The 25721-nt window shown below is 40.4% G+C and overlaps 2 protein-coding genes across 2 annotated transcripts; both read right to left on the bottom strand.

Moving 5' to 3' along the window:
* Positions 1-789: 789 nt before the first annotated feature.
* On the bottom strand, positions 790-9532 carry c1galt1lb (core 1 synthase, glycoprotein-N-acetylgalactosamine 3-beta-galactosyltransferase 1, like b). Its single transcript, XM_056438063.1, has 4 exons — positions 8377-9532; positions 8012-8263; positions 4489-5153; positions 790-3801 (listed from the first exon to the last, which is right to left on the bottom strand). Exons 2-4 carry the CDS (start codon positions 8217-8219, stop codon positions 3490-3492), a joined length of 1185 nt encoding a protein of 394 aa, XP_056294038.1. The 5' UTR covers positions 8220-8263; positions 8377-9532; the 3' UTR covers positions 790-3489.
* A 5294-nt stretch (positions 9533-14826) lies between these two features.
* On the bottom strand, positions 14827-25235 carry os9 (OS9 endoplasmic reticulum lectin). The gene is made up of 15 exons (XM_056437944.1): positions 25068-25235; positions 24483-24665; positions 22698-22761; positions 22541-22617; positions 21727-21825; positions 20339-20540; positions 19647-19802; positions 19425-19540; positions 18995-19055; positions 18642-18724; positions 18319-18522; positions 18010-18211; positions 17474-17641; positions 16960-17069; positions 14827-15224 (listed from the first exon to the last, which is right to left on the bottom strand). The coding sequence occupies exons 1-15, from the start codon at positions 25233-25235 to the stop codon at positions 15087-15089; spliced, it is 2031 nt and encodes a 676-aa protein (XP_056293919.1). The 3' UTR covers positions 14827-15086.
* Between the last annotated feature and the right edge of the window lie 486 nt (positions 25236-25721).

Genomic DNA, 25721 nt, shown 5'->3' with positions numbered 1-25721 from the left:
AAGTATTAATTTGAAACCAGGTTTCAGCTTTTTTATCTGTAATGACCTTACACATTATGGTGCTGAACATGTTCTGTTCATCTTGTTGTGTAGGACACATTGATCACACCTTCGCTGATATGTTGGGGCGATTAACAGGTGAGTGACATCAGCAACACAGAGCGTCATTCAGTAGGTCAGACAATATCTATTGATTTACTAAACTTATTAACATTGTAGCCCAACAATAGTCCCAATACTTGGATATTTGAAGCTGATAGTAAGAGAAAAAAAAAGTTAATATAGGCCAACATATACATATATTTATACACACATATATGTATATAAATATACATATATATACTTTCAATGAAACTTTGTCCAGTTGTGAATGTATAATTATTAGAATTGTTTAGGGTTAAACGTTTATTCTTTGTATGAACAGGAATGGCTTGTCCTCGTGTTGAAGAGTATTTACAGAGAGGTCAATTCATCAATTATGGGCGGCAGAGGTAGAGACCTTGAATGTGCATCCTCCCTAAAATTAAATAACTCAAATATTGTTGTTGAATCTTTTACAAATATTGTTTTCTTTCCAAAAGGTTTCCACGCTTTCCGTAATGGGATGCCACGCCTCCTCCACCTCAGACCTGCAGTCGCTCACAGCTCATTGGACCAGAGGACGATGTATCAAAGTTACTAAACACAGGCAGGTGAAAAAGACACATTAACCATGGAATGAATGCTTTTCTACCATCTTTGGAAATTGTTCTGACTTGTTATCATGTAAACAAGGGTCGAAAACAAAAGTACAGTAAAATATGCATTTATTTATAGTGATTTAAGTACGAAACGATCCTGCACACTGATCACATGTGGTCACACAAAACTCATTTACACACTTTAGTGTATCGACTCAATTTAGACATCAATACCAACATGAATACATTTAAAATATAAATACAGTGTTGTACACCTTTCCATTAGATACCATATGAATGTTGGAGTAGATTGTCAATGACTGGCTGGATCACTGGCATCGGCAACCAGATGTGTAGGGCCCGCAGAACAATCTGCAGCAAAGTATTTTGCTACTGTAAAACTGCACAAATTAAAATGTATTTCAAAAGGAAGTAATTGTGGAAAACATGCTGATTTGGTGTAAAATAGATTTTTCCCATTTTAATGAAAAGAAAACAAACTGAACATGCTCTGTGTTTATGTACAGAAGGAAGCTGAGTGTAAACACGTTACAAAAAAGGCATTACCTCACAATTGTTATCTTGAAAGAGAACAAGAGGTTTAAGTGGTTAAAAAACCCAGCCATTATAAACACTCAAAGTGCATTCAGTTTCTACAAATCTGTTTCATCTGATCACCACTGAAGCCCGTCGGATTCTTGAAGCCAGTTTCAGTATTTGGTAATTACTGCATCACCCACAAAATCCATTATTTGTTTAGTTACAAAGTAATAGAGGTTATAGATGCTTTTAAATATGCACAAAGTACCAACTACAAATCAAAAGGTCGGATCACCGAAACCGAAATCAACGAAAATGCTGACATGAACAAGTCATCCGCTGGCCTTCCCAAAGGCCATGCTCATTACATTGGAAGGATTCAATTAAATTATACTCATGGTAATGTCACAGTGCAAAGTCATGTGTGCAGCTGATGAATCGTACAATCTCAAATTGCCAAGGCACAAGCTGATGAGCCCACTCAGGAGAGATGAAGGGACATGAAGTGGGAACAGTGTGAAGAACAGGTAGATACGAGTTGGAGAAGTTAGCGGTTCATTTCAATTAAAAATAATTATATTTGAACTACTTCCAACTACGTAACCATTGTATTCCAGATAAATATTCAAGGGTGGAGCACAAACATCCTGAAAGTATGCAGCTCAATGAACATACCATAATTACATAAACAAATAAAAATGACCTGGATTGATGTCAATATCACCAAAACAAGTCAAGTGCCAAAACACTGACCAGTGTGTTCATAATCATCCCTCATGGACATCTTTGGCTGGACTTTATACATTTAGACTTTTCATTTAAAAGCATCATGTTCACATCAATTATGTCTATTAGCCTTAGAGAAATATGAATGCATCCAAACAATAGTTTAGCTATTCTTAGTCATAAAACATTATTTGAAGACTTCAAGGAAATCTTAACGGGCAATCGTAACTTTATTCTGAAATTTTATGGACCAAACAATCAGTTAGTCGAGAAAATTATTTGGTCATGGAAATACAACTTGTAAAAAAAAACTATTGAGATAAATATACAAGATTTTTATTTTATTTAATCAAATAAAAAAGATTAAGTCCTCCACAGATTGTGTATGATCCTGCCTGCATCGTGGAAATGCTTCTGAATGCAGCCCGAAAAGTTTTGGATGCAGCAAACTGTGACAAACTTGTTAACTACCGTATGGTTAAAACAAATGAGTGCATCACTGGACACATGGGGGTTTGATTGATGTACAAGGTGAGGCACTTTGATTTAAATTTCATTTGAAAATGTTTAGCCGACTGCTGATCAGCTCTTGACATACAGGACTGTCTCAGAAAATTAGAATATTGTGATAAAGTTCTTTATTTTCTGTAATGCAATTAAAAAAACAAAAATGTCATGCATTCTGGATTCATTACAAATCAACTGAAATATTGCAAGCCTTTTATTCTTTTAATATGGCTGATTATGGCTTACAGCTTAAGAAAACTCTAAAATCCTATCTCATAAAATTTTAATATTTCCTCAGACCAAGTAAAAAAAAGATTTATAACAGCTGAGTGTTTGTCAAGGCTCAGGAAACCCTTGCAGGTGTTTCGAGTTAATTAGACAATTCAAGTGATTTGTTTAATACCCTACTAGTATACTTTTTCATGATATTCTAATATTTAGAGATAGGATATTTGAGTTTTCTTAAGCTGTAAGCCATAATCAGCAATATTAAAAGAATAAAAGGCTTGCAATATTTCAGTTGATTTGTAATGAATCCAGAATGCATGACATTTGTTTTTTTAATTGCATTACAGAAAATAAAGAACTTCATCACAATATTCTAATTTTCTGAGACAGTCCTGTATATTGTCTTTCAAGGCATATAGACGTCTGTAAGACATTAAGTCAAACCACCTCGACTACGATGGACTGCAAGGTCAAGTTGTTTTGGTGGATTTGCAATCACCAAGAAAAAGATAAAATATTTGATAAATCTAATTTAACTAGCTCTGGAACACACTAGGTTCATATTGATTTTAAAAAGTGCTTAAGTTAATTAATAAATGAGTGAAGAAGAATAAAGCCATTCCCAACTTCTAAAGATGATGTTCAACTGTAAAACCACTGAAAGAATGAGGGCAAGTCATAAATCACATCTTAGCCTTAACACCAGTCTTGCAGTCACAATTCACATTAGCAATCAGTGGATTTTTCTACTTTTGTAAAAATCAGAGCGAAGAGTATCAGAATGAATAATAGGCACACAGTCAAACTGTTATTTGCCTGATGGGACAGCAGGAGGGTCCTTACCGGCAGCAGGAGGGGGATCTATATCCTGTTTCTTGTCAGTCCTGGATGGATCATCCCCCTCTCCTTGCCCTTTTTCATGAGAAGTCAGCTCTTTTTTTCCCTCTGCGGCATCGTGGGAACTTGACTGCTCAATATTGTACCCTAGTGGGGCGGGGGGCTGGTAGCGATATCTGTAGCCAAAGGCACGCAGATGATATGTGTAGTACTCCAATAAATACATGTGTGAAGCATCTATATAGTGGAATGACACGGACACGTCCGAGCAGCAGTTTGGTCCCTGAGGAAAAAGAGAGTATGTGGTTACCGAACAATTCAGAGAGAAAAGGCCACATTAAGACGAGTTAAGCTTCCATTGTTACCGCGGCTTTACCAGTTTGCTCACAAACAATTGTGTCCATCTCTCCTCTATTCTGCTGAGGGGCTTGGCCGAAGCATGCAACCTGAAGCAACAAACACTGGAGGACACGCTTACGCTTTCAAAAGGGACAAGGCCAATAAGTTTACATAGTGTGTTTGGTACTTTTACTTTGGATAAAATTATCATAAAAAACATTAAGAAACAGATTGGGTGCCAGGATTGGTTTTCTCAATGCAATGCAGGGCTATTAAAAGACAACTGGAGCTTTATGTTCATATGTTTATCAAAAGTATCCATCGGATTCATTTAATAACTTTTATTTGTAGCCTACTTGAAGTGTGCACGATGCAGCTGTATTACTTAGGAAAATAGAAGTATCTGATCAGAAGACGGTGTCGGCTGATACTCAATATTAAATCTTTTAGATCAGGATTGTGAGACAGAAATCTTGATTGGTACATCCCTTTTAACCACCGTAAAGTTGTCCATCCTAATCTACCAAAAATGACACGGCGCCTTTTCAAACAGCAGCACGGAAGTTGCATCACACCAGTGTAATACCACATGAACAATAAAGAGCAAGTCCAAAATGTTTGCTGCACTTGCCTCTGAGATTGGGTAGTAGCAGTAGCTCCAATACCAGAAGCTCTTGGGAAACTTGGCAGTGAGATGCTGCTCGGGGACAAATGGGTGAAACGTCTCCCTGAGCAAAGTGTCTCTGGAGTCCCCTGCCAGCACTCCAACCTTCTCCATGCACTGCCCCATTGCCAGGTCCTCTACAGAGGTCGTGTGAGTGCAGAGTTTACTTTTAAATCCTTCAACAAATCTGCGCAGAGCCTCTTTGCTCAACACGTAGCCCGCGCCGCCACTCATGTAGCCCTGCTTGGTGTAGGGCTTGAATCTCCGGCCAAAGTAAATCGGCTCTTCTGGCGTGTGGTTGGAAAGAACCCAACGCAGGTTGTCTACAATTACGTAGGTGTCGTCGTCTGCCTTAAGAAACCAATCCGCGTCGTTGCTGTGGTGTTCGTAGGCGTAATGGAAAGCCCGGATCGTTTTCCAGTACAGCTGGTCTCGACCCTCCTTTGTACCCAAGCCCACCGTGGGGAAGTCCGGGTCATCCACAGAGCTCATGAAGACCACGACATTGCAGTGGCGACTCCAAGTAGACTTCACATGGCGAGCCTTCTTCTCCAGGTTGTTGGGTCCGGTCATGACCCAGCAAAGAATACGCACCTTTTTGTAGAGCTCATCAGCCATGCCGCTATCCTCACCTAGTAAGGAGATAAACATGAATATAACACTTGACACTGTAATCACGCCATAATAAACTGACAATATGTAATCATACAATACCTAATATAGTAAACAGGGAAAAGACAACATTAAAAAGACAAAATAAGCCAATCATAAATTGGGGGTTTAGATTAACTAATAGGTATCATAAAATGAACAAAGATCTGACCCAAGTTCAGTGAGACATTCATCAAATATAAGATTTTGGTCAAACTATATCTAGTCCACTTTCAGTTCCAGGCAGAGTACACATACAGCATATTGATATTGTTCAAGTGCCTGCATAGAGAAAAGAGGTTACAGGGTAATTGAGCTTCTGCAAACAGATTACTGCTTTAGATGAGAGACTCTGGTGATACTCCATTGTGAATAACCACAATCAGCAAGAGGAGAGCTAGTTAACGTTAGCTTTTAGCCATTAGCTGCAGGTTGGCAGCACCGTCCTGCTTGTAAAAAAAATATTTTGCGTGAGAAACTTCAATAAAGTTATTTTTAAGGAGATGCACTTTTGAATCAAGTGTTCCCAAATCCCTTTAAATGTATGCTCCTATGCAAATAAGCACTTAATAATTTAGAACGACTGTAAATCTCTGTTTAAGTGTAAATTGTGAAATGGGAGAGAAACTCCTGTCCCACCTCCACCACATTCCTTGTGTGAAGCTAAGTAGTCATGGAAACCCTTTTTGCTTTTTGACAAAGCTGCCAGAGCTCAGTGAAGCACAGCCACACTGCTCCAGCTTCTTCTCTGCCTCCTAGCGGGTTGAGACCAACCGAGGCATAAGGGCCTCCACCGAGGCCATCATCGCCAGCGTTCGTCTCTTGCCCTCAGAGCACAAGTACTTCCCCAGAGCCTCCACCAGCCCACGCACCTGCGTCCCACTCACACATCAGCCCGCTCCGACGTCACGGAAGACAGACAAAGGCCTTGAAACTAATCTCCTTTTCTTTAGGCGTCGGTTAGTTTGGAGCCGGATGCGGCTCTCCATTATGAAAAAGGGCAGTCCTCGTACATGCATATTTACACAGAACAAACAGCGCTATCTATCTTTGAACAACATACATAATATTACACTATTTGTGTAGGGCTAAATCGTTCAAGCATCAAAACTTGTTATCCACGAGAGTTGTTTTTACAAGATTGAAAAAATCTTCTGTCTTTACAGTATACTCTAGGAAAAAATAAAGGCTCTATTACAGTTAGAGCAGAGACTTGACAAATATTGATGTAAAAAACATGGGTTATTGGGTATCATGTTTTATGCAAGTAGCACTAAACAGGTGATTTTGAGAAGACATGTAAACAAAGAAATAAATAGCCCCGATCCAGATGCTTTTAAATAAGATACCTCACACCTGGCCATGACACAGGGTGTGAGAATTCAGAAAAATAAAATCGGTCGAACTGAATGTTTTAATAACATGCCAGTGAAGAAAACACTTTGAATGTGTAACTTCAGTCAAAGCAATTATGGAAAATATCTGAAGCCTTCTTTCAACATAGCAAACAGTGAACACTGATTCAAGCTTAGAGTCACTTCCAGTCTCTGTATATTTGCTTAAAAGGCCAACAAGTGGAGTTGGTGATCTAACATGTGCATTTAGGTCTCAACGCGTGATAGAATCTCAATTGTATTACTGTCAGAAGAAATTGATACTTTGCAAACTATCATTTCTGTACAACTACAAATAGTGGTGTGACATCTGTGTGCAACAGAAATTGAAACCATCGGCTTTGCATTTTTGTAAGTTACGATCTAACCTGCACTATTATTTTTTTCTAGCAGAGTGCAGATTAAAGAAGTAGTGAGTGGAGGAGAAGTATAGTCTATAAATAAACTACTGCATAAAGAGTTGGGTGTACAGAACAACGACACTGTAAACTTCAATACACGTTAAGAACGGGAGTCATTATTACCTTCGCATTGAAAATGCGGAGGGTTATGTTTCGATCGCCCTGTATTTATTTATTTATTTGTATGCGTGTTATTCGCATAAGTAAAAAAGTATTAAACCGAATCGCATGCAATTTGGTGGGATGATTGGTTATTATCCGGGGACCATTTGATTAGTTTTTGGGATCGATCGGGTTAAAGGTCAAGGTCATGAAAAGGTCAAAACCTTCTTTTTACCATAGCGCAGTCAATTTATATCCAATTGGCATGCAACTAATGCCAAAATGTTCATAATTCAATGCCCAATCTTGTGATATGCGAAGGTATGCGCTCTACCGAGTGCCCGTTCTAGTTGGACATTGAGTTTATCATTGTACACGTGTGTGTGCGTGTGTATGTGTGTGTGTGTGTGTGTGTGTGTAACACACAAACTGCCTCAGGTGCCTTGCACATGCTTACATAGTATTCAGTAATCAGCAGACAACTAAAGAACACAGCTGTAGCAGAACCAGGTGTATTATACACACACACCCCCACACACACTTTACAGGGTTCTCAAGTTTTGAAGACAGGCAAGCGTGAGATTTCCATCAGCACCCGATGCTCACCTGTGCGTTGCGCGCGCCGACATTCGAGCCGAGAAGAATTGTTGACTGGGGGAGGGGGAGGGGGGGGGGGGGGGATGCAAGTGACTTTTTCTTTGCTCCGTCCCGATGCGCGCAGACCGGCGTCGGAGCTCTGTAGCGACCGCGATCTACCAATCAATCACGATCGGCGTATTGAGCACCCCTGCATTCAAACATTAAATAGCCGAGAGTTTTTTTCAGCGTGAGAAATACGATGTGTGGTGGGAGTGCGTGAGTTAAGACCGAAATGCGTGAGTTAAGACCGAAATGCGTGAGTCTCACGCTCAATGCGTGAGACTTGAGAGCCCTGCACTTTACCTGTATGATGAGGGTGCTTCAGGTTGAAAAGAGCAGACCTGTCCTTCTTCCATATTGTCTTATCTTCCTCAAGCTGTTGATCGAAGCTGCTGGCCTGCTGCGTCGACAAGGTCCTCTCGAAGCACACCTGACGCAGAAACACGTACAGCGTGAAGGTGCCCACCACGAAACCCGCACAGAAGGAGAATCTGGATCCGAGGGCCTTCATGCTGGACCCGCTGTCTCGCCGTCAGTCGTTCAACTCGGCAGCTGCTGAATAAGATCGTGAAAGAGACAACATGGACACCCGCTTCACGACGACAGTCTCGAGCTGAACACTTCAAGTCACCTCGCTGTGAGCGAGTGGACACCGACGGTGTCACTACCTGTTTACTGAAGGTGGGGTTTAACGGGACCCACCAGCAGTATACTGCGGTCAACTCAGCCGACACTCGGATCTCCGTGGTCAACTCAGCCGACACTTAAATTTCTGTGCGCCTATAGACTGATGTTGACGGTAAACGCATTCGATCGGGAGCGCGCGAGGGTTTTGATAAAGTTAGCGGACGGATTCACGTGACACAACATCCGGTTTTGCAAAGTTAGCGGAAAGAACTACGTGACACAACATCCGTTTTTCAAAATAAGATGTCGACAAATCATACACAAGTAAACAATTAACTGATTTTGAATCTTTATAGATCGTTTATGAGATTTAGCTTAAATTATGCTAACATTAAAATGTGTTTACTGTACCAAGGAAGAGTTTATAAAAATAAAACTCAGACTTTTGTATATTTAAAAAATCCTGTATATAGATTTCCCCAACAGTTCCAGGAAATGAATGATGCCGCTGTGTTCAAGACAGTCCTGACTTCCATTATCCTGGGAATCAGACATATCTACGTTCCCAATTGGGAGATATTTCAAATTAAAAGTCCAAAATCTTTAGAGAAATCGGTCATTTCTTTCATGTTTGAAGTGCTTTATATACATTTTTCCCCATAATGCCCGGCATTGACTGATGCAGCTGTGTTCAGGACAATCCAGACTTCCATTATCCTGGGAATCAGACATATCTACGGACCCAATTTGGAGATATTTCAAATTAAAAGTCCAAAATCTTTAGAGAAATCGGTCATTTCTTTCATGTTTGAAGTGCTTTATATACATTTTTCCCCATAATGCCCGGCATTGACTGATGCAGCTGTGTTCAGGACAATCCAGACTTCCATTATCCTGGGAATCAGACATATCTACGGACCCAATTTGGAGATATTTCAAATTAAAAGTCCAAAATCTTTAGAGAAATCGGTCATTTCTTTCATGTTTGAAGTGCTTTATATACATTTTTCCCCATAATGCCCGGCATTGACTGATGCAGCTGTCTTCAGGACAATCCAGACTTCCATTATCCTGGGAATCAGACATATCTACGGACCCAATTTGGAGATATTTCAAATTAAAAGTCCAAAATCTTTAGAGAAATCGGTCATTTCTTTCATGTTTGAAGTGCTTTATATACATTTTTCCCCATAATGCCCGGCATTGACTGATGCAGCTGTGTTCAGGACAATCCAGACTTCCATTATCCTGGGAATCAGACATATCTACGGACCCAATTTGGAGATATTTCAAATTAAAAGTCCAAAATCTTTAGAGAAATCGGTCATTTCTTTCATGTTTGAAGTGCTTTATATACATTTTCCCCCATAATGCCCGGCATTGACTGATGCAGCTGTCTTCAGGACAATCCAGACTTCCATTATCCTGGGAATCATACATATCTACGGACCCAATTTGGAGATATTTCAAATTAAAAGTCCAAAATCTTTAGAGAAATCGGTCATTTTTTTCATGTTTGAAGTGCTTTATATACATGTTTCCCCATAATGCCCGGCATTGACTGATGCAGCTGTGTTCAGGACAATCCAGACTTCCATTATCCTGGGAATCAGACATATCTACTGTCCCAATTAGGAGATATTTCAAATTAAAAGTCCAAAATCTTTAGAGAAATCGGTCATTTCTTTCATGTTCGAAGTGCTTTATATATGTTTCTCCCCATAATGCCCGTCATTGACTGATGCAGCTGTGTTCAGGACAATCTTGACTTCCATTATCCTGGGAATCAGACAAATCTACGGACCCAATTTGGAGATATTTTCAAATTAAAAGTCCAAAATCTTTAGAGAAATCGGTCATTTCTTTCATGTTTGAAGTGCTTTATATACATTTTTCCCCATAATGCCCGGCATTGACTGATGCAGCTGTGTTCAGGACAATCCAGACTTCCATTATCCTGGGAATCAGACATATCTACGGTCCCAATTAGGAGATATTTCAAATTAAATGTCCAAAATCTTTAGAGAAATCGGTAATTTCTTTCATGTTTGAAGTGCTTTATCTATGTTTTTCCCCATAATGCCCGGCATTGACTGATGCAGCTGTGTTCAGGACAATCCAGACTTCCATTATCCTGGGAATCAGACAAATCTACGGTCCCAATTGGGAGATATTTCAAAGTAAATGTCCTAAATGTTTACAAGTAATCGGTAATTTACTTAATGTTTGACGTGCTTTATATATGTTTACCCGGAAAATCTGGGAAATAATTTGGGAATTGTTAATAAAACATGATTTACCCTTCAACTTCCACTGATATGCATGCAAACTAATACATTGTTTCACACACACACACACACACACACACTGACAGAAACACATAGACACACACGCACACACACACAGGCAGACACACATACTCACACAGACACACACTCATACGCACACACTTATACACACGCACACTCAGACAGACAGTCAGACACACACACACACAGACAGACCCATACAGACATACATACACACAGGCAGAATCTCACACACACACCCACACACACACACGCATACTCTGCAGACTGACCCTTGACCTCCCAATAGCCTTCTTTGAATTTGAAAAGAATCCAGATCTTTGAGTTGATTGAAAGTATGACAAATTAACTAAAAGACTGGTTTTAAGGATCGTATAAGGGTTATTGGCACGGTGACAATTCTCTCTTGTGAAAGTTTTGGAGGGGATTCCCCTCATGACCTCAAAGTATTGTATTTAGGTAAATATAATATATTAAATATAAAGCAGTAGGATTATATCTGAAAGACAATTGGGAGGTCAAGGGTCAGTCTGCAGAGTATGCGTGTGTGTGTGTGGGGGTGTGTGTGCGTGCGTGTGTGAGATTCTGCCTGTGTTTGTATGTACGTGTCTGTATGTGTGTGTCTGTGTGTGAGAGTGTGTGTCTGTGTGCGTGTGTGTCTGTCATTCTGTGTGTGTGTGTGTGAGTGTGTGTCTGTCTGTCTGTGTGTGCGTGTGTAAGAGTGTGTGCGTATGAGTGTGTGTCTGTGTGTGTGAGTATGTGTGTCTGCCTGTGTGTGTGTGTACGTATGTGTGTCTATGTGTTTCTGTCAGTGTGTGTGTGTCTGTGTGTGTGTGTGTGTGAAACAATGTATTAGTTTGCATGCATATCAGTGGAAGTTGAAGGGTAAATCATGTTTTATTAACAATTCCCAAATTATTTCCCAGATTTTCCGGGTAAACATATATAAAGCACGTCAAACATTAAGTAAATTACCGATTACTTGTAAACATTTAGGACATTTACTTTGAAATATCTCCCAATTGGGACCGTAGATTTGTCTGATTCCCAGGATAATGGAAGTCTGGATTGTCCTGAACACAGCTGCATCAGTCAATGCCGGGCATTATGGGGAAAAATGTATATAAAGCACTTCAAACATGAAAGAAATGACCGATTTCTCTAAAGATGTTGGACTTTTAATTTGAAATATCTCCAAATTGGGTCCGTAGATTTGTCTGATTCCCAGGATAATGGAAGTCAAGATTGTCCTGAACACAGCTGCATCAGTCAATGCCGGGCATTATGGGGAAAAACATAGAGAAAGCACTTCAAACATGAAAGAAATGACCGATTTCTTTAAACATGAAAGAAATGACCGATTTCTCTAAAGATTTTGGACTTTTAATTTGAAATATCTCCAAATTGGGTCCGTAGATATGTCTGATTCCCAGGATAATGGAAGTCTGGATTGTCCTGAACACAGCTGCATCAGTCAATGCCGGGCATTATGGGGAAAAATGTATATAAAGCACTTCAAACATGAAAGAAATGACCGATTTCTCTAAAGATTTTGGACATTTAATTTGAAAATATCTCCAAATTGGGTCCGTAGATTTGTCTCATTCCCAGGATAATGGAAGTCAAGATTGTCCTGAACACAGCTGCATCAGTCAATGCCGGGCATTATGGGGAAAAACATAGAGAAAGCACTTCAAACATGAAAGAAATGACCGATTTCTCTAAAGATTTTGGACTTTTAATTTGAAATATCTCCTAATTGGGACTGTAGATATGTCTGATTCCCAGGATAATGGAAGTCTGGATTGTCCTGAACACAGCTGCATCAGTCAATGCCGGGCATTATGGGGAAAATGTATATAAAGCACTTCAAACATGAAAGAAATGACCGATTTCTCTAAAGATGTTGGACTTTTAATTTGAAATATCTCCAAATTGGGTCCGTAGATATGTCTGATTCCCAGGATAATGGAAGTCTGGATTGTCCTGAAGACAGCTGCATCAGTCAATGCCGGGCATTATGGGGAAAAATGTATATAAAGCACTTCAAACATGAAAGAAATGACCGATTTCTCGTAAACATTTAGGACTTTTACTTTGAAATATCTCCCAATTGGGAACGTAGATATGTCTGATTCCCAGGATAATGGAAGTCAGGACTGTCTTGAACACAGCTGCATCATTCATTTCCTGGAACTGTTGGGGAAATCTATATACAGGATTTTTTTAATATACAAAAGTCTGAGTTTTATTTTTATAAACTCTTCCTTGGTACAGTAAACACATTTTAATGTTAGCATAATTTAAGCTAAATCTCATAAACGATCTATAAAGATTCAAAATCAGTTAATTGTTTACTTGTATATGCTAGTGTATGATTTGTCGACATCTTATTTTGAAAAACGGATGTTGTGTCACGTAGTTCTTTCCGCTAACTTTGCAAAACCGGATGTTGTGTCACGTGAATCCGTCCGCTAACTTTATCAAAACCCTCGCGCGCTCCCGATCGAATGCGTTTACCGTCAACATCAGTCTATAGGCGCACAGAAATTTAAGTGTCGGCTGAGTTGACCACGGAGATCCGAGTGTCGGCTGAGTTGACCGCAGTCAGCAGTATCGCGTCCACCATAGCCGCTGGGTTAGCCCGCAGTTATTTCATGAGAACAGGACACGAGCACTTCGTAAAAGAGTAAGCTGAGCCAGATTTGACGTTGCGGTTTCTTTGGTCCTCTCCCTGGACGATAATGCAGCTCAGCTAGCCACACTGAGACGTGGCTAACGGTTACCGTGTCGAATCTGCGAGCGGGCTAACGTCAACCTCAACCCCGGCTAAACAAGATATCCGGCAGAGAGAAAAAACGATTTCTAATCACAGTTATTGAACGTCTCTTGGCCCTGTCGGGGTCAACGGGAGCCGGTCCGATGGTGTGCTCAACACCGCTAACGTCGGTGCTAAGTCAGCCGTGCTTCCCGTCTTGTCAACATAACGTGAAGTAACGGACACGTTAGTTATTCAGCTGACCGAGCGAGCCGATGAGTTCACTGTTGGCTGGACGAAGCCCCGTAGTCTGATGGAAATAACGCCGGACAAAAAACATCGATGTGAAATTGTTTCAAAAGGCTGCTTAAACTACTTCTAACTTATCTGGGAGGTGTTTTCCGTTCAGAAGAAACTGCTTTTTCCGGTCAAGTCGGGTTATTTCAAAAGAAAAGCGCAGGAAAAAAAATGTATCTGATAATAAACAGGTCCCTTTGCATTGCGATACAGGCCCAAGATCAGATAAGACCATGCGGGTGCATAGCAATGCAAGAACAATCATAATTCTTTGAGCAAACAATTTGACCAAGTTAAGAAACGCACTGACACATATCCTTGAAGCGTCCTTATCTGATACTGGCTTCTTTGGGAACACATGCCTAAAGCGACCACATTTACTGAGGTAACTCAAGTCTAGCTTAATGTGTGCTAATATACATCAAATCAATTCAAAAACAGAATTATGTACATGTTGAGTTCTAAGTAGTCACAATTATTCAAATTCAGCCCTTATACACTTCTGAAGAATCTGTAGAAAAGTTGTGGATTAATTATGTAGGTACACTGAATCTGATTGACATTGTAGCATTCTTACTTTTCCTTTGCTAAATTTGCTAATTTACTTTAATTTCTGACAATTGTCAGAAATTAAAGTAAAACCGTAAAAGATGTATCTTCCTAAACTTCTTAAAGTATTTTTCTTTTAGATCCAGTTAACAGCACAACAACCCATAAGAAACAGACATTTTTGTTAAACAATTCTGGGTTTACACAAACTGTTTCTGAAGATATAAAGTACCACAGCATGTGTACAAACACTTCTGTAACATACAGTTGTGTTTAATCTAAATCAACAAATGCAGCAAGAGTTTCAAAGTGGGAATTGAATGGGAACCTTCAAACTCTTCAGTATGTGTCCTTTGTTTTTCATATCCAAATATAATCATACTTTTGAGTCAATAGTAAATTGAACCACCTGTGCAAACACTTCTTCAATTTGTTGAGGCATGCCCCCCCCCCCCCTCTTGTCAATAACAACATAACACAAATGCATGTAATAATCCAACTGTGGACAGTGTGCCGCTGACAACTTCAGAACTAGATGCAAATGGTTCAGTGGAAGTCACTAAAAAAAAAGTACCATCTTTCAAAATCGAATCCCATCAAAAAGGGGAAAATGCATAACTTTATTCAACTGCTCAGTGCAGCGGAGATGTTGCGGGGTCATCGTGCAACATATAACTGGTGCCTACTGCAGACACATATTGTCTATTCAAGACACACAGACACATTTTCTGAATGTGTAAACAGGTGAGTAGATATTATCCACCAGGTTTAATAGCATTTTAATAATTGAGGCTCCCTCCACAGGAGTTCACCGTCACACCAGGTGCACTGAATGAGCTCATTTGTCCACGTCTTCCGAGTCAGAGGTGCTGGATGATTGGGACTCCTCCTGGGACTCTCCCCACACAAACATATAGTTGCTCTCCAACTCCTGTTGCCGCTTCTGCTCTTTGTAAACCTCTTCTGTTCCTCCAGTCTGGAAGATGGGGGAAAATGATGCGATTAGAATCAACTACTTTTATGATTGCATGTTTATATGACTTGTGGAAAATTAAAGTCAAACTTGTTTGTCACAAAAGAAAAAGCTTTTTATACGTGTCAAAGTCCGTATTCTGATATGCTGAATGTCTGACAAAACACACACATTTTAGAGACAGTGAGGCAAAGGTTGAAGAGAAGTGTACTTGAGGATGGTAAAGTGGGTTTCAATGAGGAAAAAACAAAACAATAATCACACTATTGAACGGCTTCATTGGCTGTGTGAAATAACCACTTTGTCTCCTTTCTTTGCAGATTAATGTTTTATCTTGTAAACATGTATTCATATTTGATGATGTTAGATGAGGGTGTTTAGGCAAGGTAGTTCAACTCTACAATAAAATGCTGCATAAAACCCTGTGGGCCTATCTCAGCAAACCTGAAACCTACTGGTCATTACTTTCCCCTCATATTTCACAGACTAGTTTTCTAAAGCACAACAGTTGTTATTTATGAATAGTTGTTGATCAGAAGCTTCAGTAAAAGTAGTCACAAATAATTCAATGTGCGATCAAATATTAAGCAACATTTTTTTGTAATTATATTTTCAAAACAAAAAGATAACTTGTGGGAACACTTTCATGCTAAGAGACACAGTATAAAGGAACCATTTGTACATAAAGAAAACCTACTTCCCAATAACAACAGCCAACACCCACCAATGGTAAACAGTATGACACCAAACACGCCTCCATGGCACACTTCAGCTTTATGTGAGCGTGAATGGATGTCTGTCGACTGGTGCCCTGAGACAGACTGGTGCCCTGAGACAGACTGGTGCCCTGAGACAGACTGGTGCCCTGAGACAGACTGGTGCCCTGAGACAGACTGGTGCCCTGAGACATACTGGTGCCCTGAGACATACTGGTGCCCTGAGATATACTGGTGCCCTGAGACAGACTGGTGCCCTGAGATATACTGGTGCCCTGAGACAGACTGGTGCCCTGAGACATACTGGTGCCCTGAGACATACTGGTGCCCTGAGACATACTGGTGCCCTGAGACAGACTGGTGCCCTGAGACATACTGGTGCCCTGAGACATACTGGTGCCCTGAGACAGACTGGTGCCCTGAGACAGACTGGTGTCCTACGACAGACTGGTGCCCTGAGACAGACTGGTGTCCTACGACAGACTGGTGCCCTGAGACAGACTGGTGCCCTGAGACAGACTGGTGCCCTGAGACATACTGGTGCCCTGAGACATACTGGTGCCCTGAGACAGACTGGTGCCCTGAGACAGACTGGTGCCCTGAGATATACTGGTGCCCTGAGACATACTGGTGCCCTGAGACAGACTGGTGTCCTACGACAGACTGGTGCCCTGAGACAGACTGGTGCCCTGAGACAGACTGGTGCCCTGAGACAGACTGGTGCCCTGAGACAGACTGGTGCCCTATCCAGGGTGAACCTCACCTTCGCCTGTCTGCTGGGATCAGCTCCAGCCCTAATTAGAATAAGTGGTTCGGATAATGGAATGAGTGTTTGCATGGTCTTTTATGTGTACCCAAGGAAGAATGATGACAACAGTGAAGTAAATGAGGGCCGTAATTAATTCAGTATTAAGCCAACTCTACAGCAGACAGCTGCTGGTAACCAGAGTATTGTGTGCGTAAGTCACACCCAGAATGATCCAAATGGACCCAATTACTTCTCAAATACTTTTTTAAATTACCAGGAGATTTATGAGAAGCTCCCTGAAGGACTTTGTATCTTCTTCAGTCAGCCACTGATCACCTGCCTCCTCTGCATTTCTTCGTGTCAAGATCTTCACCTCAATTTTACCTACAAAAAAAAGAACAGGAGAAAGGGCAGGCGTGCCCATTAAACTCATGTACTTCCAAGTGGCTCTGAAAAAAGAATCATTATGAAGCATGACAAACACAACTGTGAGTGAAAAAGCAAGGACGCACATGGACACACCTTTCACTTCCCTTTAAATAAGCTTCAGCTAGCTGCTGTCAGAGATTTTGTTTTGCTTCTGTGATCTTAAATTCTGATGTCTGGGTCAGATGCCAGTATGTGCAGATTGTAAAGCCCTCTGAGGAAAATTTGTATTTTGTGATGTTGCGCTATATAAAATAAACTGAATTGAATTGAATAGTATGTAGTACATAACTACTATATGCTCAATATAACAGATAGAAGAGAGAAAAAGCCATGAGTGTTTTGGGCCCTCCCCATCATACCTTCTGCCTTCAGTCCTGCTCTCTCTAGCTGTTCTTTAACCAAGTCCTTTATGTGCTGCCACTGGGGGTCTCCTTCGCCCATCTCCTGAACTTTGACCTCCCCATCAGGGCTGCCGCCCGTCTTATACTTAGTAATTTTGATCTTAACATGGTCGTCAGCTGCTTGGTCTGGGGTGACGAGACAAAAGAGGGACAAACAACACAGTTTACCTCAAAAACCCATCAGCAGGGCCACAGGATAGAGGTGGTAAGAACCAGGATTGTGTAAAACCCTTATAAGCATTACATTCATCAGTCATCGATTCATAATACTGTGAATGATTGCAATTTTGATTTGATTACCAAAAAGAATCCACTAACTAACCAATATAATAAAAAATATCAATCTGAAAACATTCATTCTGTGTGTGTCTATTCTGGGATGAAAGATGTCACCACAAAGATCTACTCCACATATGAATGAAATAGGACAATGATGGACGTGGACACAGAGTTAACAGATATGAACATGACCAGAGGGGCAGGGTGCCGGGTACCTGGCTGCTTCGGAGCCAGGCTGGGGCTCCCCCTGGTGGGGTCATTGGCTCTTTGAACTCCGGCTGTTTGCTGCTCTGGGTCCTGGAGGTCTTTCTCCTCCAAATGATCAAGTAGCTTGTCCAGCGTCGTCTCCAGTGTTTGTGTTGCTTGAGTGCGATCAAACTCTCCTTTCAGGCCTTCTGTCTCCAATTCCTGCTGAGCCTAAAGCAGAAGAGAAGACAATCACCTCAAAGCAGCCATAGATTTGTCCATTGTGTCGAAAACATCAATCTTCATGTTGAAATAAAAAATTGTTTTTAGTCTGAAACCTCATTTATAATGTTGTCAAACTCCTTCTGCATTTCCTCCTTTATCTCGTCAATCTTATCAGAGGTCACGGAGAGGTCGACCATCTCATCCTCGAACTCCTGTAGTAGGCGTTCATCTTCATCTTTCGCTTCCTCGCTAAGCTTCTCTGTTACCCTGTCGCTTGTCGGTTTCTCGCCTCCACTTTTGACCTGGTTTTGTGCTTTCTAAAAAAAAGACAAAAAAACAATGCAGGAATACCCATACACTGCAAATAAAATATTATAATAAATATATTCCACAAGGTGTACAAAAAGGTATCATTGTAATATTGGAAAGTACTGACCTTCCTGTTACTCTCTTTGAGATGTTGGACAAATTTCATCAGGTCTGCTGGGTCAGTGATGATTTTAAAGTTAAATTTTTCAACTGAAAGCCATTAATGGGAGGAAAGAAAAGGCTTATCAATGAACAACACACAACATTAATGTTTAACAACGTACTGTAATTGGAATTGTTCAGTTTGCAAAGAGTTTAACTGCATAGACTTAAATAAGAGACTGTGTGGTTCTATTAATCTTGTTTGAGGCTTTGTAAAGCAGTTGGACATTGAATGATCAGAAATGGCATTGATCTTTCTTGTGTGTGTGTGTGTGTGTGTGTGTGATAGAGGAGCTGAGGGACAACAAATTGCGATACCTTCATCACCATCATCCATGATCTCATTGTCTGTAATTGAGTTATAGCCATCATCTGCTGCCTGTGCGTAGAAAACAAAATCATGTTAGAGTCGTGGAGTGGTGAAGGAATCAACCTCCATCCTCTAGCAGTCGGGATCTTGCTAGAGAAGAAACACATCAACATTTAAAACTAAAAATATATTGCCAGTTAACCACATGTTTTCTATATACAAAACAAGAGTTTAAGAAAAATGGATCAACAATGTGTCAATTTAGTGTGGTTGTTATTAACAGCACAAAGATTAAGATAATCTGTGAAAATGTATTATATTCAAATTAAATCAAAACCATTACAAAGCTTCTCCACAAAAGATAATCAAAATGTTGACATTAAAGCAGTGTCAGCATTTAAACCATCGTTCATTAAAAGGGAAAACGTATTTCCATACCTGATTCTCCTGTTGAGAAGCAGTTGTTTTTGAACTCCCTGGCTTTGTAACTCCCTCCCAGAAGTCAGAATCTTCTGCCTCCTCTGAACCGACGTCCTCAGATACATCAGCAGTATCTGTTTCAAAATAAAGGCACACACAAGTTTACATCGAGTGAGATGGACATAAAAAACCCTCGGATATTATTATTTCGTGGATTGACAAAATAAAATGCAAACGCACCTTTTGCATCCAAGTGGCTCAGGTCATCACTGGGTGGAGGTGATGTCTCTTCTGCTGTTACTTCCACTGCACCATCTGCCCCTTTATTCCCAGCTAACATCTCATCGAGACTCCTCAGCTCCTCTGAGATCTGCTCTACTTTACGCTTTGTGTCCGCTGGGAACAGGCAGCGGAGGAAGAGGAGCAGAAAGAGGAGGGAGGGAAGAAAAAAAAACAATCATAAAGACACATTTCTTATTTAACCCTCATGTTGCCTTAGGATCAATTTGACCTGATTCAATATTTTACCCTCCTGCCGCCAATTTGACCCGATTCAACGTTTAACCCTCCTGTTACCTTTATATTTACTAACATATTTTACCCTTTGGGTTCAATTTGACGCCAGCAATTAAAACCTCCAGAAAATTATTAGAATTAATATTGTTTTCCAAGTTTAAGTGTGAGGCACTTTATGTTTGTTTGTTGACTACCGAAAGAACACCGACATTAAACATTGAATGGGGTCAAATTAACCCTAAGGCGGCAGGAGGGTGAAATATTGATTCGGGTCAAATTGACCCTAAGGCAACACAAGGGTTAAAATGAACACTGAAGATGTTATACATCAAACACCTATTTAACAACACATGTCAAATAAGTTGAACATTTGAAACAGGACTCTCTCCAAATTATCTTCATTGTGGTTAACATACAGACTTGGGCCTTGACGTAATCCATGTACTGTTGGGCACTTAGTGCTGGCTGGCACACAATACTCTGCGGCTTGGCAGTGGATGGCGGTTGCAGGAACGGATGCTGGCAGGTACGACTGGTGTGAACTGTCAGCACATAGCTGCACGACTGAGGCTCATCCACTCGGGCAATGAAGTCACTTGAGCCTTCTTCACACACAAACTGCCAATAATAGAGTAAGATTAGAAAGGGTGTAAATGCGGGATACTGTAAAGCTGATGCTACCATGTATTGCTGGCTAAATGTGTCAGAAGAAGTTTAAGTATCAGGAATTGTGATAAAGTGGTAATGGGTAAGTCATTGAAAAGTTGAATTATACCATATTATAAACTATAAATAATGAAGAATATTTGAGGTGTTTCTTCAGATCTGACACTAGACTGCATAGCTGGCTTCAATGTGGAAGAAGAAAGTGAAGTTGTAAGAATTGTTGAAAATAGAGAAACAGATTAAAACTGTCGGATGTCTTTCGATGAGAGGGTTGTATAGAGGAGGGAGTGTGTTCCTCTGTGTGTTTAACTGCACTCAATAGCTCATCACAATCAGCTGTGTTTGTCGGGTCGGTCAGAGCTTGCTGTCCTCCAGCAATGTTTGGTGGCAGTTGACATCAGTGCTTACGTGGCAGCTGGTTCATGATCCTCTCACTTTCAGGCTCCTATGGCCAAATGTGTGACGTCTGTTTGCTTCCACAGCGACATTATTTGAATGTACAAAGATTTAACTACATTCTGACATGAAATTACGTATGAAGAGTAGAAATGGTGGTAATGGGAGCATGTTGAAGATCATTAAGCAGACATTTCTGCTACTATTATGTCAGCGATCAAAGGTTGCCGTGGTGATGGTATTTGCTAAGTTACTCCTCGGTTAGACAGATGCAGAGTTTAAACTGAGGCGCACAACTCATAACCTTGCTTCCCAGGCAAAAAAACACAGCTCCTAAAGCTTCAATATTTTACGCGAGGATATAGGACCCTCGCAATAAACAGTGTGAAAAGTGTGTGTAGTTTTAGAATATATAAGCACGTTAGAAAAAGTGAGCAGGCAGGACAACGCTTGCTTAATTTGGAGTCGGTTAACATGAGAGCCTCTGCGGCAACTGGTTATAAATCCTCTCACTTTCAGGCTCCACAGATTTCCCTACATTTTGACCTGCAGCTATGCATGAAGAGATACAATTGTGGGCAAGAGAGCAGGTTAAAGAATTTTTTTTTGAGAAGATTAAAACTCCCTTCCATGCTTCCAGCATTCACAAATTAGGGAGATGGTCTCAGATGTGACTTTTTTTCGTGACTTCATAACCGTTTGGTTGTAAAGCAGAGATCAAACCTGTATTCAAATGTCTCACCCGGACTTCGGTCTCTCTGGGATTTCCATTTAGGTCACACTTTGATCCGTTTACATAGCTTTGACTGTGGTAGCGCCTCAGCCGGTGCTGTTTGGAAGCCTAGGAAGTAAACGGAAAGATTATTTTTCAACAAACCGATTTGCTAGATATACTTGGAGAGTGCATCATCCAAAAGTGAAATGTGATGATTTTGATGTTTGTGCACTCCAAATAATTCCCAGATAGTTTTCATTACTGTAAACTGGTAAATAAGGACTGGATTGCACCGGCAGTTCTTCGTAACCACCAGCTCAATCTAGTGATCAACCGAATTGGGTTACACCATGTCTTAGCCGGTAAAGATTTTAGGAATGTACGATCAAAACATGCGTCATCATAAGCTGTAACATCGCTAAGTTTACCGGATAATACTTTGTATATGGAGGTATGCCTTTTTTTATTAATAGATGGATATATTGTGTGCAGCTTAAAGACTGTTAATGCTGGTATGCTTTGATGTATGAAATAAGTACAGCTCAGCAATGTATGACACTATAAATAATGACAATGTATTTAATTTAAAATAAAGAGACAACATTTCCAGAATTTCTGCTCTACAGACAAAGTCAGACAGGGAGTTATCCATCCAATAATTTGAAAATGTAAAATGAACACCTGAGGCATTAAAAGCACCCATTGCCACAAACAAATAAATGGGTTCAGTTTGTATCATTCAATCATTTATACTTTACTTTCTTTAATGTATACGAGTAATCTAAGATCATCAAGAATGAAGGAAAAGACAACTGCAACCACAACATGGAGGCAACTTTACCTTGGCTGTCTCGTTGCTCCAGTCAAATTCAGATTCATAATAACCGAGGAAGAGAATTTCCCCTTTGATTTCTGTGTCTAAGGAGAGAACAACAAAATATGTCATCGAGCGATTTTCACGAAAAACATAGATTAAGAACACGGAGGTAAGCCATTACCTTCAAGGTGGTATTGTCGTATATGCTGACCGTGGCAGAACTCATAAGTCCACCAGTCCTTCGTCTGACAGAAACACAGACAGCAACATTTGAATAAACAGTATTTGGCCGACACGTTTTCCATCCATCTAGCTTATCAACAAGATTGTTGATTATCAGAACTCCTCACACCACAACAACTTGTATACATAGTGTCGTGTTTTGTGCTACCCACAGACTTTTTTAACTCGTTGTATTGTTAGCTAAGTTCACTTTGGTTGATGTTGTTGATTGAAAATGATGCAAGATCCAGTGTGTGTCAAAAAGGAAATATCAATCTGCACATTAAAAAAATAACGATTGAAAAAGTCTCAAAACACGCTTGCAGTCAAATAAAATAAAACACACGCATGTACGCACACACACATAAGATTATTGTCACACATTGTCCGAAAAATGTGAAATAGGGTTACAATCGCCCCTTCTGTTCCCAAGTTATTATGGTATTATATAATGGCACGAATAGTGTTTTTGCAGAGTATTGCATTCACGAGAATGAGACATAACTCATACTAAGGACAAACAGACAGAGGGATAACCCAAAAACATATGCAATCCTTTAGTATGCCTCACAACCTCCTGTGTGGAAACAAAGGTGCTCGGTAATATGGAAACAGGATGTCTGTTGTAAGAACCTCAAATTAACTCTACAAGTACAAACATAAAGCAGCAATACAGAGACGTGCGTCACTTTCATCATTCTCATGCTGACAGGACGTTGATTCGGTTTACGTTGGTACGGTACCTTCTTGTGCAGCTGGAAATTAATCATTTAAGTTATATATTTTGAATATATCATTATATATAAAAATATTGTAAGTAACCACTTCCTGTTTTAACATATTCTCAAGGTGCAGCACTGTGAGGTTAATGAGTGACTTGAGTAACAGGATTGGGGCCTTACTGTAAAAACACAAGTTTTTATCCAGATCTATTCAGAAGTTTGTCAACTGTAGATCAATATAGCGTTTATCTGATGCTGTCAGCCTATTTACAATTATATGTTTATTGTACATGGTACAAGTTTTGCTTTTTTCATTAAATGCACTCCATTTGCAGGTGGGGCTGACATTTCTGTCTGTATGAATGGAAACAAAATCTCAGACCCCTCTCACTCCTCGAGCTGATGCCCTCTTGGGGCGCTCTAGGTCCCTGCCTGCCAATGTATTCTGTTTTAAAAACAATTTTTCCCTACTGCAACTCTGAGCACGTCTAACTAACCCCGTTAGACAAACAGCCCTTCTTCCTCTGTACTGTGAATGTTCATCTTGTAGTTATATGTGGATGTGTTTAGATATTCCGACACCAAATGAAATGGTAGTGACCTTGGCCATGTGGTCATCAATAAGTGACTGATTGATACACATAGCCTGTTTTGAAGGTTAAAATAAGGCCCCAGTGCATTTTAGTTAATGTGCTATTTTCAGTGTGCAGACTCAAAAAGAAATGTGTCCTTTTATTTCTGTATGTTACTTTTTTTCTGCACCTGTAACCTGTAAGCGATGAATGTGCTCGATATCCCTGTTTATCACGCTGAAAAGTTAACTGAAACAGATAAACTAGCTTTCAATTTACAGTTACAAACACATACAACATTCACATTCTCAAATATGGATTGAGTGATCAGATTCAACTACTTGCTGGTGTTTCTTTGTGTAGTTACTCATGTCATTTGATTCAATAAGTCAACATATAATAATTAGTTGATGAACTATTTGGATCCCATAAATACAGTTGAGAACTAACCTTTACTAAACACTGCGCATCATGCATTGGAGTGAGCAGGTCATGGATTTCAGGCCCAGTGTACCCTTGTGAGTCGGGCTCAGAGGATGGGTCCTGATGAAACCTGATGGCCTGGGCTGGAAGCCGACACTCGTACACCTGCTTGTACTTGCTGGACACGATCATCACCTCCTCTGTATTGGTCTGAAGGAGAAACACGGTTATGCCAGATGCAGTAGCTCACATATTATATATATTAGCACAGTAACGTTATTGTCTTTGTGGTTAGCTAATTACCATCTAATGAAGTTGCAACTGACTTAAGTAACGCTAACTAAGTGGAAGTGAGGAAGCAGCGATTGTGTTGTGACAGCTGTCAACGATGGTTGCTGCGGAGCCGACATGGAAATAACTTCAGCTTTAACTCTCCTCGTCGAACTTGCAAGAACATTGCACATTTCAATTTAGGATTCCTAACCAGATAACATAGTCGTTCGTTACCCGCAGTACTAACATCGTATGTCACGCATGCTAATGGAAGCGTAAGCCCAACATTACTTTCTAGCTAGCAAGCTAACTGTTAGCTTCCTCAAATGCCCGACTTACCTGGCCCAACATCACGGGGTCGGGAAGAATCTGTATCCCATATTTCATCTCATTCAGCTCTTCTAGATTCAAGAAGGCTGGGACACAGAGGGGACATGTCAATAAGAAAACGTAACATCTCTTTAGCCATCGTACCACCGAAGGAGCCATGATTGACTCTCTGCTCATGACAGCAACACAACATAGAACGTCTGACATGGTGGCTGCGGATTGGTCGACACGTGAAGCGCGGCTCTCTCATTGGCTGAGTGTTTTGCCTGTTAACGGCTTTACAGTTCTGGGGTAAATTGTTGACAACACCGGTTCAATGTGAATGGGCGGCACCTCTAGTTGTGTGGGATAAAAACACATTCTTAACACCACACATCGGCTGTCAACGTGTGTCCTATATTAACTAACTCACGTTCGTCCAAGCAGGGCATAAATTGGGCTCAAGCCATTTAGCCTACAATATATGGCTCAAGCCAAATTTGACCGAATTACAATCATGCCAAATATGTTATTAAGTGGTATAGTTAACTGTGTAAAAATGGATTACTACATTTGCATATTATATAGCCAGTATTCAATTCAATTCAGTATATTTTGTAAAGCTCATTCTCACAAATTACAAATTTGCCTCAGAGGGCTTTACAACATAGACAGACATAACTG

The sequence above is a fragment of the Pseudoliparis swirei genome, chromosome 18, assembly GCF_029220125.1.
Source record: "Pseudoliparis swirei isolate HS2019 ecotype Mariana Trench chromosome 18, NWPU_hadal_v1, whole genome shotgun sequence".
Taxonomy (NCBI): Eukaryota; Metazoa; Chordata; class Actinopteri; order Perciformes; family Liparidae; genus Pseudoliparis; species Pseudoliparis swirei.
Note: the sequence above shows the minus strand (reverse complement) of the source record. Positions and strands in the feature narration are given on the sequence as shown.